The 12771-nt window shown below is 52.3% G+C and overlaps 1 protein-coding gene across 5 annotated transcripts; it reads left to right on the top strand.

Moving 5' to 3' along the window:
- The first annotated feature begins 2931 nt into the window (after positions 1-2931).
- MCRS1 (microspherule protein 1) lies at positions 2932-12766 on the top strand. Of its 5 annotated transcripts, none has more exons than XM_079774830.1 (15): positions 2932-3065; positions 4226-4345; positions 4829-4967; positions 5307-5445; positions 6040-6198; positions 6346-6455; positions 7358-7466; positions 7811-7949; positions 10647-10722; positions 11082-11110; positions 11229-11321; positions 11501-11583; positions 11752-11839; positions 12072-12199; positions 12321-12766. In XM_079774830.1, exons 2-15 carry the CDS (start codon positions 4336-4338, stop codon positions 12405-12407), a joined length of 1389 nt encoding a protein of 462 aa, XP_079630956.1. In that variant the 5' UTR covers positions 2932-3065; positions 4226-4335; the 3' UTR covers positions 12408-12766. The 5 variants fall into 5 exon arrangements, with proteins under 5 accessions (XP_079630956.1, XP_079630953.1, XP_079630957.1 ...); XM_079774827.1 differs by having other exon boundaries at positions 4226-4666; XM_079774829.1 differs by having other exon boundaries at positions 3008-3065; positions 4132-4666.
- Positions 12767-12771: the final 5 nt, after the last annotated feature.

Raw genomic sequence — 12771 nt, 5'->3', positions numbered from 1 at the left:
TACGTCAAGGTTGCGGATTTGATCTTCAGTCAGGGCAAATACAAGAAGCAACCAATGTCCCTGAGTGATTTTGCTCAGTGGTTAGAGTGTCAGCCCTAGGACCCAAGGGTCACAGGTTCAATTCCTGGTCAAGGGCATGTACCTGGGTTGCAGGTTGATCCCTGGCCAGGGTCCAGGAGTATTCAGGAGACAATCAATGGATATATCTCTCTCATATAGATATTTCTCTCTCTCTCTCTCTCTCTGCCCCCTCACTTTCACTCTCTCTCTAAAAATTCAATGGAAAAAATATCCTCAGGTGAGGATTACAAACAAAACAACAACAAAAAAAGCAATTAATGAATGCATAAATAAGTAGATCAACAAATCGATATTTCTCTCTCCCCCTTCCTCACTCTCAAATAAATAAAATTTAAAAAACAATATTTATTAAGCAACAATATTTATAATAGCACTGAACAAAACAGACAAAAATCCCTGCCCTCATAGAGCTTATATTCTACTGCTGAGGGACATACAATAAGAGAAAAAAATAAGTAAAATACATCATACATTAGAGGGCTAAGGAGAAAAACAAAGCATGGAAAGGGTAAACAGTGCAGGGGATACAGACTAAAATTTTAAAAAGGGCAGTGAGAGGAGGAGGGGATGAGGTCAGTGAGGGAACGGGACTAGACCATGCATTTTTATTCCAAGGAAGGAGAATTTTTTTTTCTTTTTAAAATGTTTTTATTGATTTTAGAGAGAGATGGGGAGAGAAACATTGATTGGCTGCCTCCTGCATGTCCCCTACGGGGGATCAAGCCCACAACCTGAGCATGTGCCCTGACTCAAAATCGAACTGGTGACCTCTTGGTGCACAGACAACACTCAACCAACTAGCTACACCGGCCAGGGCAGAAGATGGAGGATTTTGAAGAGGCTTGAATGAGTGGATTTACATTTTAATAGGAATAGCCTACCTGCTGTGAAGAAATTGAAAGAGTGGCAGTAAAGATGAAAGCTGGAAGACTAGTTAGGGAGCTCTTGCAATAGTCCACCTGAGAGATGATGGATCTAGGAGACTTGGATCAAGATATGAGAAGTTGGTGCTATAGGACCAGTTTCTGAACATATTCTAAAGGGAAGGTGTAGCATCACTGTTTCTCAGGTCAAAAATCTAGGTCTCTTTCTTTTATATTCTTTTTAAAATCTTTAGTGTTGAAAGTATTATATATGTCCCCCTTTACCCCACTGACCTCTTCTAACCTTCCATGCCCCCCACCCCAGGCCTTCACCATCTATTGTCTGTGTTCAGTGCATTAAGCATAAAGGCCAAAGTTCACTCCATGAACTACAAGGGTAATGTGACCTTCTCCTGATGACCTCTTTGTTCTCTTCTCCTTCATTCTTTTTCTTCATCATCCTGCTCTAGCCACACTGAACTCCTTCCTGTGTTGCAGAAGACCAGAGAAAACCAAGCAACGCTTAGAGAGATTGAAGTTCCACTTTATTATCATTACTCGAGGTCCCAGAGAAAAACATCTTTTCAAATTCTGGGCAAAAACATGGAGGAAGCTTTCTTTATTTATACTTTTTCCAGTTCTTTGTCTCCCAAATTAGGGTTTTTTCCGGTCCCCTTTGCAAGTTCTTAAAGAGCCCTATGCACTAGGGCTTTGAGACCTCAACTAAAGGCCTGGCCTGGCGCCAGCACTGATAACTTCATCTGGGGAAGGTTTATAAACAGGTCTTGCAGGACCAGACAATTAAAGGGGCAGTGGCTAGATTCAGATTGCTAGCCCCCCAAAATGTCTCATTTTCCCCATCACCTGTTCCTCAAATTCACCACTCTTTTCTGCTTTGGAGCTATGCTTGCCCCTCTGACTAGGTCATCTCATCCCAGCTCTTTGCATTTCTAGTTTCTTATCAACTATCAAATCACAGCTCAGTTGTCACCTGCTTAGAGACCTCCCTGATAACTCTCATCGAATATAGATACTATACCTAGATGGTCCACCAGACCTTATATCAGGAAACACAACCTTTCAGGGGAGATTAAACAGGTTAATATTCATTAAGCAAAATCACAGGACAGTAAATGAAGTGGGGATTTCTGATGCAGGGGGCCATCATACACTGTTGGGGCTAGAAGGACCAGCCCTCCATCTGATATTTAATTCCCCGGCAATGTCCAGGTGAGTGAGCTACCACACTTTTGTGCACTCCAAGGAAACATAAACCAAAGGAAAACCCTCTTTTAGAGAACAGTTTTTCTGGTTTCCCAGGGCAGCCCTTACACCTCCCAACTTTTCCCATAGGCTTGTTCTCTCATCCCAAGATTCCCTCCAGGGCACTCCCCTCTGAGGGTGCTTCCATTCGTTTTCTCTCTTACCTCCGGGGACCCACAATGCCTCTAGCAGTCCAGGTGGCATTGGGCTGATGACCAACTGAGCACCGCTCCTTCTCTCAGCGCCTCTCCCAGCGGCCCATCCGTTCCATAGCATAGACATCAACCTCCCTGCCCCTTTTGGACGCCACATCTCTCTGGCGAGCTCCTCAACGTCACGTGACTAGCACAGGGCCTGACACAGACTTTCTTCTCTAAAACCTATGGTCGAATCAAACAGTGCATACTGGTCCTGAGAAACTATCCAAGACTCCTATTCTTTGAGCGAATTCGGAAACCTAGTCCGCGCGCGGCCCCCGCCCACCCACGGTCGGGCCGCCCCTCCCAGCGTCCCCACCTCGCCCCGCCTCGTCCCGCCCGGCCTCGCCCCGCAGCCTATCCCGCCCCAAGTCTCGCCTCTCCCTTTAATCGCTCCCCTCCACCGGGTAACCTCTCTGGTGCCTATAATCCCGGATGTTTCCCTATTGGGAAAGCCTTTGATTTCACCTGTTAGCAAAATTGTGACCTTCGCAGCCATGGCCACGCCCCCTTCACGCCCGTGCTCTGGGCGAACCGGAAGGGATTGTAAAGTTCCTAATTCGTAGACCCGGAAGTGGACGTACCTCACGGAAACTGGCTTTGGCCCTGCGGCTGCTGCCGTCGCGGCGGAGAAATTGTTGGAATTGGCAGCCTAGGAATGGTGAGATCTCGCGGTTCTCCTCTAAGGGTTATGAGCGGAGTTGTGGGGGTCAGATAGAATTTCCCAGTGTGCCTCCAGGGACGAACCCCCCCCCCCCGCCTCCGGTTTAGGGCCCCGCCCCGGTAGCGCCCTGGTAATCTGCGCATGCGCGGGCCGGGCCCGAGTCTGGTCCGAGACGTTACGCATGCGTAAAGGTGGCTTGCTGAAGGTGGGGTGAGAATTGGCCCGGTGTTTGCCCCCCACTCCCCGCCATCAGTCCGTGGGGCTTAAACCGAGAATGCGAGAGCATCGGGGTTCTCTCGGTGTTTGCTTTTGAGTTTCACCACCACTGTTATCCCGAGCTCCTGAACCTGACCCGGACTAACCCCCACCTTGGTGTGCACTCGAGGGAGGGAAGGAGGCGCAGATCCTGCCTCCGTCGGGCTTGGAATTGGGGCCCTTCGCCCTCGCCCCAGGTGGCAAGATTCCCAGCCGTATTCTGTGGGGCGGTGCGACGAGCACACCTGGGGACAGGGCCGGAAGGACAGCCTGGGCTGAAGGAGCAGGACCCGCAAGCGGCGCGCCCCCTGAGTTCCCAGTACCTGAGTTTTGCCGAGTTTAGGAGCCTCTCCGCCCCACCCCCACCCCCCGCCCGTGACGGTTGATATTCGAGCAGTTTCCAAACTGTATTTGTTAATTTCCCCGAGATACCGCCCACCAAATCTTCAGCTAAAGATGCAAATGGGGGGAGAAAAGAGATGGACTGGTTGGAATTCTATCCTTTTCCCTTCTTTGGCCTGGGAGGGAAAGGGGTGGTGCTGTTGAGCTGAGTGGCCAGCTGTTGAAAGTGAGCGAAGAATCCCTTGTTTCCTGCTAGTTTATATCAAGGCCATGAACCTAGGGGCTATGAGTAGAATTAGTGAGGTCCATGAACCCCCTAAATAGTATGTGTTTGTACATTTTTATGGAATCATAGTTTTTATCATATTCTCAAAGATGTCAGTGACCTCCAAAAGGCTACTGATTTATCAGGGTCATATTGGCGAAATAGAGACTTTTGTCTTTCTTCTCCTTGTGTCTTCCCTAGCTTATGGGACCCTGGGGGACCTGTTGCAGTATAAGGAGGTGAGGCTGGCCAGTGGGAATCCTGAGCCTTATGGAGCCTCATTTCTCCTTTGCAGAATCTCCTCTCAGCCTCTAAGCTCACCTGGTCAGAATCCTTGGATGAGCCTGTGGGACGCTTCCTCCTAGCCCTGTGGTTTGGAACCGGTGGCTTTGGGACTGTAAGAGGATGGACAAAGGTAGTATGAGGCCGGGCCAGCTCCCCAAACGTTTGGGCACCAAGCACCTGCTGATTCCACCCCGTGCCTGGCTTTCCGTCCTGGCTGGGCATTGCCACCTCCCCCTGGGCCAGCACCACCCACATACCTCTCGGCAGAGGCCAATTGACTGACTTGCTGTTGAGCTGCTGCTCTTTGGCATGGCTGCATTTTGATGGCAGAGGGAGCAGTTATGCCCAGAGCCCGGTGTGTCGTCATCACCAGTCTGACCTGAGCACCATGTGCTGCACGACATGACACGTGGCACCGGGAGAACTGCCCAGCGTGGAAGGTCTGGGCCAGGTCTGAGCCCAGATGGGATCTGGATGGCCAAGGAATTCCCACCTTAAAACCTCAAGTGTCAAGGAAGCAGGGGAGGGGGAGGGCTGAGAAGACCTATGAGCAGAGGCTCAGGGCTCTGCTAGGCACTTAGGAGGTCTGAGTTCACTACTTCTCTTTTTCTAGATTCTCAGGGGCTACTAGATTCATCCCTGATGGCATCAGGCACTGCCAGCCGCTCAGAGGATGAAGAGTCACTGGCAGGGCAGAAGCGAGCCTCCTCACAGGCCTTGGGCACCATCCCTAAAAGGAGAAGCTCCTCCAGGTAGTAAGGATTCGGATGGCCAGGGACTGAACAGGGGCATTAGGCACTGCATGCCTTCATCCCTGTTGGGAATGACTACCTGAGACCCTTAGAGGCCTAATTGGCAGAGCCTTGTGCTTTTCCTGTTCCTACTAAATCCCTGACAGAGGGCAAGGGAGGGAGATCTCGGGTCTTTGACATGAAATCTTTGTGGTACAGTACTCTTTTGTCTCAGAGGGGTGGGGCACAGCAGTGTCATGCCCCATCCACTGAGCTGGGAACCTGCTCTGTTCTGGAGGCATGGTGTAAGTGGTTGTTTGGGAGGGGGCAGGATTGCTCACTGGGTAGGATTCTCCACAGGTTTATCAAGAGGAAGAAGTTTGATGATGAGCTGGTGGAGAGCAGCCTGGCCAAGTCCTCTACCCGGGCAAAGGGGGCCAGTGGGGTGGAACCAGGGCGCTGTTCTGGGAGTGAACCCTCCTCTAGTGAGAAGAAGAAGGTGAGGAATTGGGAGATGTGGCAAGGAGGTGGGAGGGAAAAGATGGGGTCCAGGACCACAATTTGTCAGCTGGCATGAGTTTCCCTATAACCTGTCAGTGGCAAGAGTTCTTCAGAGGATGCTATGAGAGGACCAAACTACCTCAGATGCCTCCCTCCCGGGAACCTATCTCCTCCTACTCCCTCTTTCTTGTTCTCTATCCCTCCCCCCCTCCCTTCAATGCATCCTGTATCACATTCTGTGTGGGAGGCATGGAGCATGCATCTATTCTAGGAGCAGACAGCCTGTTCCCAGCATTGCTGGGTGTAAAAATAATCCCCAGGTGGCATTGCTCTGGCCCCAGACACTGTACCAGTAAGAGTGTTTTCCTGGTATCCTCTCACCCACCCTCTACTCTGGGGTTGGGGGTGCTACCAGTAAAGAGAAGACCCCATATGGTCAAGGACTATGTAGAAGTGCTCTGGTGGGAACAGGTGTTAGAAAACTAGCTCCCTGCCTATGCTGCTTATTGTTGAGTGGGGCTGGGGCTGTCTCTTGAAGACCAGCTGCCCTGATGCTGGCTTTGAGCTCACTGTGTTCTTGTCCTCTGCCCAGGTGTCCAAGGCCCCCAGCACTCCTGTGCCGCCCAGCCCAGCCCCCACTCCTGGAATCACCAAGCGTGTAAAAAAGAGCAAACAGCCACTTCAGGTGACCAAGGATCTGGGCCGCTGGAAGCCTGCTGATGACCTCCTGCTCATCAATGCTGTGTTGCAGGTAGTACTTCCCACCACCGTTTTCCTGTCACTCTTTCTCCCCCAGCCTCCAGTGTCCCCCAACTAGCCCAGTAGTGCCCTGTGGGTGGCAAGGGAAGGGTTTCTTTCCAGCAGTAAGGCTGAAGCAAACCCCTCTGGGGCCTTGCAGACCAATGACCTGACATCGGTCCACCTGGGTGTGAAGTTCAGCTGCCGCTTCACCCTTCGGGAAGTCCAGGAGCGCTGGTACGCCCTGCTCTACGATCCTGTCATCTCCAAGTGAGTGGGGCTGGCTCCAGCAGTGGAGAAGTACTGGGGGTACCAGAATTTGGCCCCTGGAACAAAGAGAATTGCATAAGGGCCCAAAGAGGTTGTTGGGGAGGGGACCCAAAGAGGGGTTCTGGGAGTTAGGGCTCCTGCCTTGCATCCTCAGGCTTTAGAGGGAAGCTTCTTCCTGCTGCCAACCCTGCTAGTTCTGGCTTGATTTCAGGAGCAAGGGATCTAGAAGTCCAGGAAGTAGAATAGGAGAAAGCACCCAAATGAGCGAGGGGAGCTCTGGTTCTACCACTGTGTGCATAGTGGTTTGAGGCAAGTCACCTCCCAACCTTTCCACACAGATCACCCACAATTCCTTCTAATTTTAGCACCCCGAGTTCCAAATAAACCTGTGCACACATGCACCACACACTCTTCCTCCTCGGTTACTTCATTTAATGTCATCCAAATTTGTTGGATGCTTAACACCTGTCTTCTACTCCACAGCCGCTGGCACTGCTTAAGCTTTAGCCATGGCCCTATATACCAGGAAACAGACAGGGCTCAGTGTGAGAAAGAGGAAGTGCTGGGCAGTGGCTAATGGGTGGCAGCTTTGGCCAAGAAGGACAAAGGTCTTGGCGAGAGAGCCTCAGCTGGATTTAGGATCTTCCTCAGGACTGGCCCCAAGGGGGCTGTGCCTTTGAATCTCTTCACTGGGTTGAACACAGGGACTTGTTTCTTGAGTTGCCTGTTCGTACTTTGGACAAACCCATGAGACCATGCTAAGCCTTGGGCTCTTCCTACTGAGGGCCTGGCCTCCTCCTGCATCTCAAAGACCTGCAGGCTTTGGGGGAAATAGGAACCTTAGATTGCTTAACACCCTCCCTTCAACACTGCCCTGACCTGTCTCCTCCCTGCCTACCTAGGCTGGCCTGCCAGGCAATGAGGCAGCTGCACCCAGAGGCCATAGCCGCCATCCAGAGCAAGGCCCTGTTCAGCAAGGCTGAGGAACAGCTGCTCAGCAAAGTGGGATCGGTAAGGATGAGGTCTAGTAAGGTTGATGAAGGGGCTGGGCAGGGTGGGAGCTGGACTAACTAGAACAGCGGTCGCCAACCTTTCGGACCTCACAGACCACCGGTTGGCAACCGCTGAACTAGAAAACTGATGTGGGGAGACCCCACTGCCTGGAGACATGCTCGTGCACATCCACACAACCTTATGGACAGGGTACTCGGGAAGAGGCGAGCCTGGCTCCCTGGACAGCCATAGCTTCTTCTGGCTCCTGGTGGGAATGGGCTTGGGGGTGGGCAAGGGTGGGGTGGAAAGGCAAGAGTGAGAAAACCTAGGTGCCTAGAGAGAGCATGCTTCTTGCCCTCCAGACCAGCCAGCCCACCTTAGAGACCTTCCAGGACCTGCTGCACAGACACCCTGATGCCTTCTACTTGGCCCGTACTGCCAAGGCTCTGCAGGCCCACTGGCAGCTCATGAAGCAGTATTACCTGCTGGAGGACCAGACAGGTAACTGGCCCCGTGAACTGGCAGAGTGGGTATGCATGTGTGAGTATTCTGGGCACAGTTGCCTTCACGTGCCCTGTAATAAGTTCCTCAATGGCTCCCAGTGTCTGGTTCACCTCTCTTTGCAGCAAAAACCAGTTCCTTCTAGAGGGAGGGACAGTAGCTGGAATGGTCTTCAGCTTCATGGCAAGGGTAATTTCAGCCAAAATTGCTTGGAATCCTGGGCAAAATGTCTAAATGGCAGTTGTCTATCACTTCTGTTGGTTTTGGGCATTTTATAATTACACTAGAGGCCCGGTGCACAAAATTCGGGCACTGGGGGGTGTCCCTCAGCCCAGCCTGCACCCTCTTCAATCTGGGACCCCTCTGGGAATGTCTGACTGCAGGATTAGGCCTAAACTGACAGTCGGACATCCCTCTCACAATCTGGGACTGCTGGCTCCTCACCGCTCGCCTGCCTGCCTGATTGCCCTTAACCACTCTGCCTGCCAGCCTGATAGCCCCCTAACTGCTCCCCTGCCAGCCTGATTGCCATTTAACCGCTCCCCTGCCAGCATGATTGACACCTAACTGCCCTCCCCTGCAGGCCTGGTCGCCCCCAACTGCCCTCCCCTTCTGGCCCGATTACCCCCAACTGCCCTCCCCTTCTGGCCCGGTCCCCCACAACTGCCCTCCCTTGCAGGCCTGGTTGCCCCCAACTGCCCTTCCCTGCTGGCCATCTTGTGACGATGTGGGGGTGGCCATCTTGTGGGGGCGGCCATCTCGTGACATGAGAGCGTGAGGGTCGATTTGCATATTACCTCTTGATTATATAGGATAAGTAATATGTTAATATAATCTTCATGAATAACATTCAAGTATGAGCAAAATGTGAACAGCCTCCTCACTGCTCACCCTTCCCCATTTCCCACCCAAGAGATGATGCCCTTCCCTCTCTTCACCTTTCACTCACTGCCTCTCCTCCCACCAACAGTCAGTGCTGCCAGGCTGCCTTCGGGCCATTCAGAACCCCCACTGGGACTTCACACCCAGTCCTTTTGTCCTTCTTCCCCAAGGGCCAGAATGCTCCCTGCTTCATCTCTTCCCTCAGCAGTAAAACTCTCACTCCTAGTGACTGTTCAGGAAAGCAGTCTGATTAAACTGCAGGAAATGCTTCAGTTGGATTTGAGATTCAGGGTCAGACTTGCATAATACAGCACACGCTGCTCTTACTTCCTAAATGTTATTGCCCGTTGCCGTCTACATTGTTGTTCACATTGTTGTGAAAAGGAAACTTTGGTCATGCCCTTCACTTTACCATCTGGGTCCTGCAGCTCTGGCTATTTAAAGACATTCCTACAAGAGGATTTTAGGAAATCTTGTCAGGGGGAGGCCTATCATTCTTTCCTAAGGATCTCTGAATTTCGTGCCCAACAGGCAGCCCACTTTATTCCTGCAGCATCTAAATCTGCTTCCTCCGGCCCAAATATCACTGAATTCCCACAGAGAGAATGGATACTGGATAAATTTATTTTTGCTATTATAGCTAGCTCCTTTGTCACTATTTTGAAAGTTATTTTGTGTAAGCTTATTTGCTAACTTAAAGGTTTAATTTTTCTCTCCAAGAGTTCTTATGTGGGTATTTGATTTCTCTTTGCTATTTAGAACTAGGAGTCCCTAGGAACAGGGAATGCACACTGGTTAGTTGTTAAGTCAATTGAATATTAGGTTGGTGGAATTTCAGGCAGCTGTGGTCGGGGAGGGACTTGGTGGCAGTGACCACCCCACCCCATCTCCCCATACAGTGTGACCTAAGGAGGCCGGTGTGGTGGTGGAGGGAACGTTTGGCAGGCGGTGAGGACACCCAGTGTTGTCAAACTCCTCAACCGACAGTTTCACAGCCTCTAGCTAGTGGGAGCTGCTACTGAACAGACACTGGCAATTGTGGGAACAGCCAGCCTTAAGGCAGAAGTTCTCAGATTTTGGAGGCCCCGGTCCCTTTCACATTGTGACTAGGAAAAAACTGAGAAACTTTCATGAAACAATATTTATCCTGAACATATCTAATGGGCTCTGATATTATCCTATGTCCATCTCATTTGGAAGAAATGAAACTAATTTCACAACTCATTAACACGGTAAGACTCACAGTTGGAAAACACTGGTTAGGGTAGGGTAACTCCTTTTAGCACATCCTTTCTAAATGGGCTAGTGCCTCAGCCCCTCGCCGAGGGCGGCAGGAAATGTTCAGGAGCACGTGATGCTTTGGTTTTTGGGTTTGGAATCAGGAAAGCAGAGCTTGAATCTTGGTTCTGTCCTAAACTAGAGTCTCAGAGATGAACCTTCCCTCCTGTGTCCATTTCCTTATCTGTAAAATGGAACTAATAGCAGTGCCTTCTCCATATTTACAGTAGTTCAAGGCTGTGTGAGAGCCCTTCACACACCAGAAAAGCCCACACGGAAGGTCAAACTTAATTCCCTTACCTTTGCAGAAGCATCTCTGCCCTCCATTAACCCCAGGCATGCTTTGTGCCAAATTAGCAGGCAGCCTAATCTGACATGCACTCTGTTACCTGTACTGGATTAACTTTTGTTCATTTCAGCACGAGCTGATCCCACAGGCTCAGTCTTTACAGTGTGTCCCCTCAGTTCAGTGGTCTGCTCAGCAGCTGGAGGTTGGTAGTAGCATCGGTGCTGACCCTCCCTCCGTCCTTTGTTCAGTGCAGCCGCTGCCCAAGGGGGACCAGGTGCTGAACTTCTCCGATGCAGAGGACCTGATTGATGACAGTAAGCTCAAGTGAGTGGCTGGGGCCACAGGCAGGGTGCAGAGAACCGAGTGTTCCCCCTGGGGCAGAGTGCTCAGGTTACGTGGCCCTGCCTTTCCTGCTGCAGAGAACAGAGCCCAGCCCAGTTTCAGCCTCAAGCTCCAGTTGTAGCGATTGGCACCTAGTCTCTCCGCTCAACCCTCACACTCCCACAGCACCTTACTCCCCCAGGCCCCCCAGGAAGAAGGCTAGGCGGAGACCAGAGAAGCAGCCTCCTGGGCCACTGGGCTGACTGGCTGAGGGAGGTCCTAATGAGCCGAGGAGTACCTGATGGTGATGGCAGGTGAGCTGGGAGTGGAACCTCATTCATTCTTCTCTTTCCACCTCTCAGGGACATGCGAGATGAGGTCCTGGAACATGGTGAGTGTGCCCTGGTGGGGACAGGAAGGGGGTGGAAGCTCCTGCCTGAACAGAGAGGACCAGTACTCGGTGCTGGTGACTTTGGTGTGTCCCTCCTTACCACCCCAACTCACCCCAGAGCTGACAGTGGCTGACCGGCGCCAGAAGCGAGAGATTCGTCAGCTGGAACAGGAATTGCATAAGTGGCAGGTGCTTGTAGATAGCATCACAGGTGAGGAGGCCAGGGGACCAGGAGGGGCACACTTCTCTCTTCACCCCACCCTGAGCGCCTGTGATTGCCTGGCTAGGTGCATCTTCCTTTCCCTCAGTAGACCTTGCCCTGGCTCCCTGCCTTCTGCCCTGTCGCCCTAAAGGCTGGGCTCTCCCCCACACAAGCTGCTCCTTCCCCAGGCATGAGCTCTCCGGACTTCGACAACCAGACACTGGCAGTGCTACGGGGCCGCATGGTGCGGTACCTGATGCGCTCGAGAGAGGTGAGGCAGGCCCAGCTCCATCCCGTTCCCCCTCCTGTTTCCCTTCTCCATCAGCCTTCCCCTCAGGCCCTTTCTGTGTCTGGTCCCTGATTTCTCCTCTTTCCCTGGCCTGTGTGGACCCATCCCCCAGTCCTCGGCTGCTAGCCCTCACCTGCTGCATTTCCCCAGATCACCCTGGGGAGGGCAACCAAGGATAACCAGATTGACGTGGACCTGTCTCTGGAGGGTCCAGCTTGGAAGATCTCCCGGAAGCAAGGTACCAACAGGAAGCAGTGAGGATGTCTCTCCTGGTTTCTCGCTGCCCTCTGCAGCCTTGGGGCGTGGTCTCTGTGGAAACTCTCATGGATGAGCTGGCATTTCTAGATCTCTAATCTGGGAGTCCTGGGTGCCTTCTAGCCCACCCCAAGGAATCAGAAAGGGTACATGGGGGCTCTGGGCTCTTTTCTGGTCTTCCCCCACCACACCATCCTTTTTCTTCTGTGCCATAGGTGTCATCAAACTGAAAAACAACGGTGATTTCTTCATTGCCAATGAAGGTCGGCGGCCCATCTATATCGATGGACGGCCGGTGCTGTGTGGCTCCAAATGGCGCCTCAGCAATAACTCCGTGGTGGAGGTGAGCTGGGAAGGAGGTGGAGAGGCCACAGTGAGACCTGCCTGGGGTGTGGTGAGCCATTATGTGGGCCTGGCTTCCAGTCCCACCTCTGTCCTCAGCCACCCTTCTCTCCTGCCTATAGATTGCCAGCCTGCGATTCGTCTTCCTCATCAACCAAGACCTCATTGCCCTTATCCGGGCTGAGGCTGCCAAGATCACCCCACAGTGAGGTGTGGTGGCAGGACCCATGGGCTCTCTGGCCTCAGTTTCCCCTGCCATTCCAGCTCCCTACCTAGAGCTGGGAACTCGGGCTCCTGGAAAAACCAGAGTGGGTAGCGAGAGACCCCACTGACAGCCCATTGATCTGAGCCTTTGCTGGGATGGGGTGGGGCGGGGGAGAGGGTTTGGGGCTGGCCCTCAGGAACCCCTAGAGGCTGGGACTCTGCAGCTCCCTTAGAGCCAGAGCCCCTCTCTCAGCAGACTACCTTCCCCTCGCCCCAGATTCCTAATCCGTGTCTCCAAGCTGATTAGCTACAGACTTTTACTGTATTACTTTTCTTTTGTAAATAAAAAGCACTGAGTTCCAAAGTAGT

This window comes from Cnephaeus nilssonii, assembly GCF_951640355.1.
Source record: "Cnephaeus nilssonii genome assembly, chromosome: 6".
Taxonomy (NCBI): domain Eukaryota; kingdom Metazoa; phylum Chordata; class Mammalia; order Chiroptera; family Vespertilionidae; genus Cnephaeus; species Cnephaeus nilssonii.
Note: the sequence above shows the minus strand (reverse complement) of the source record. Positions and strands in the feature narration are given on the sequence as shown.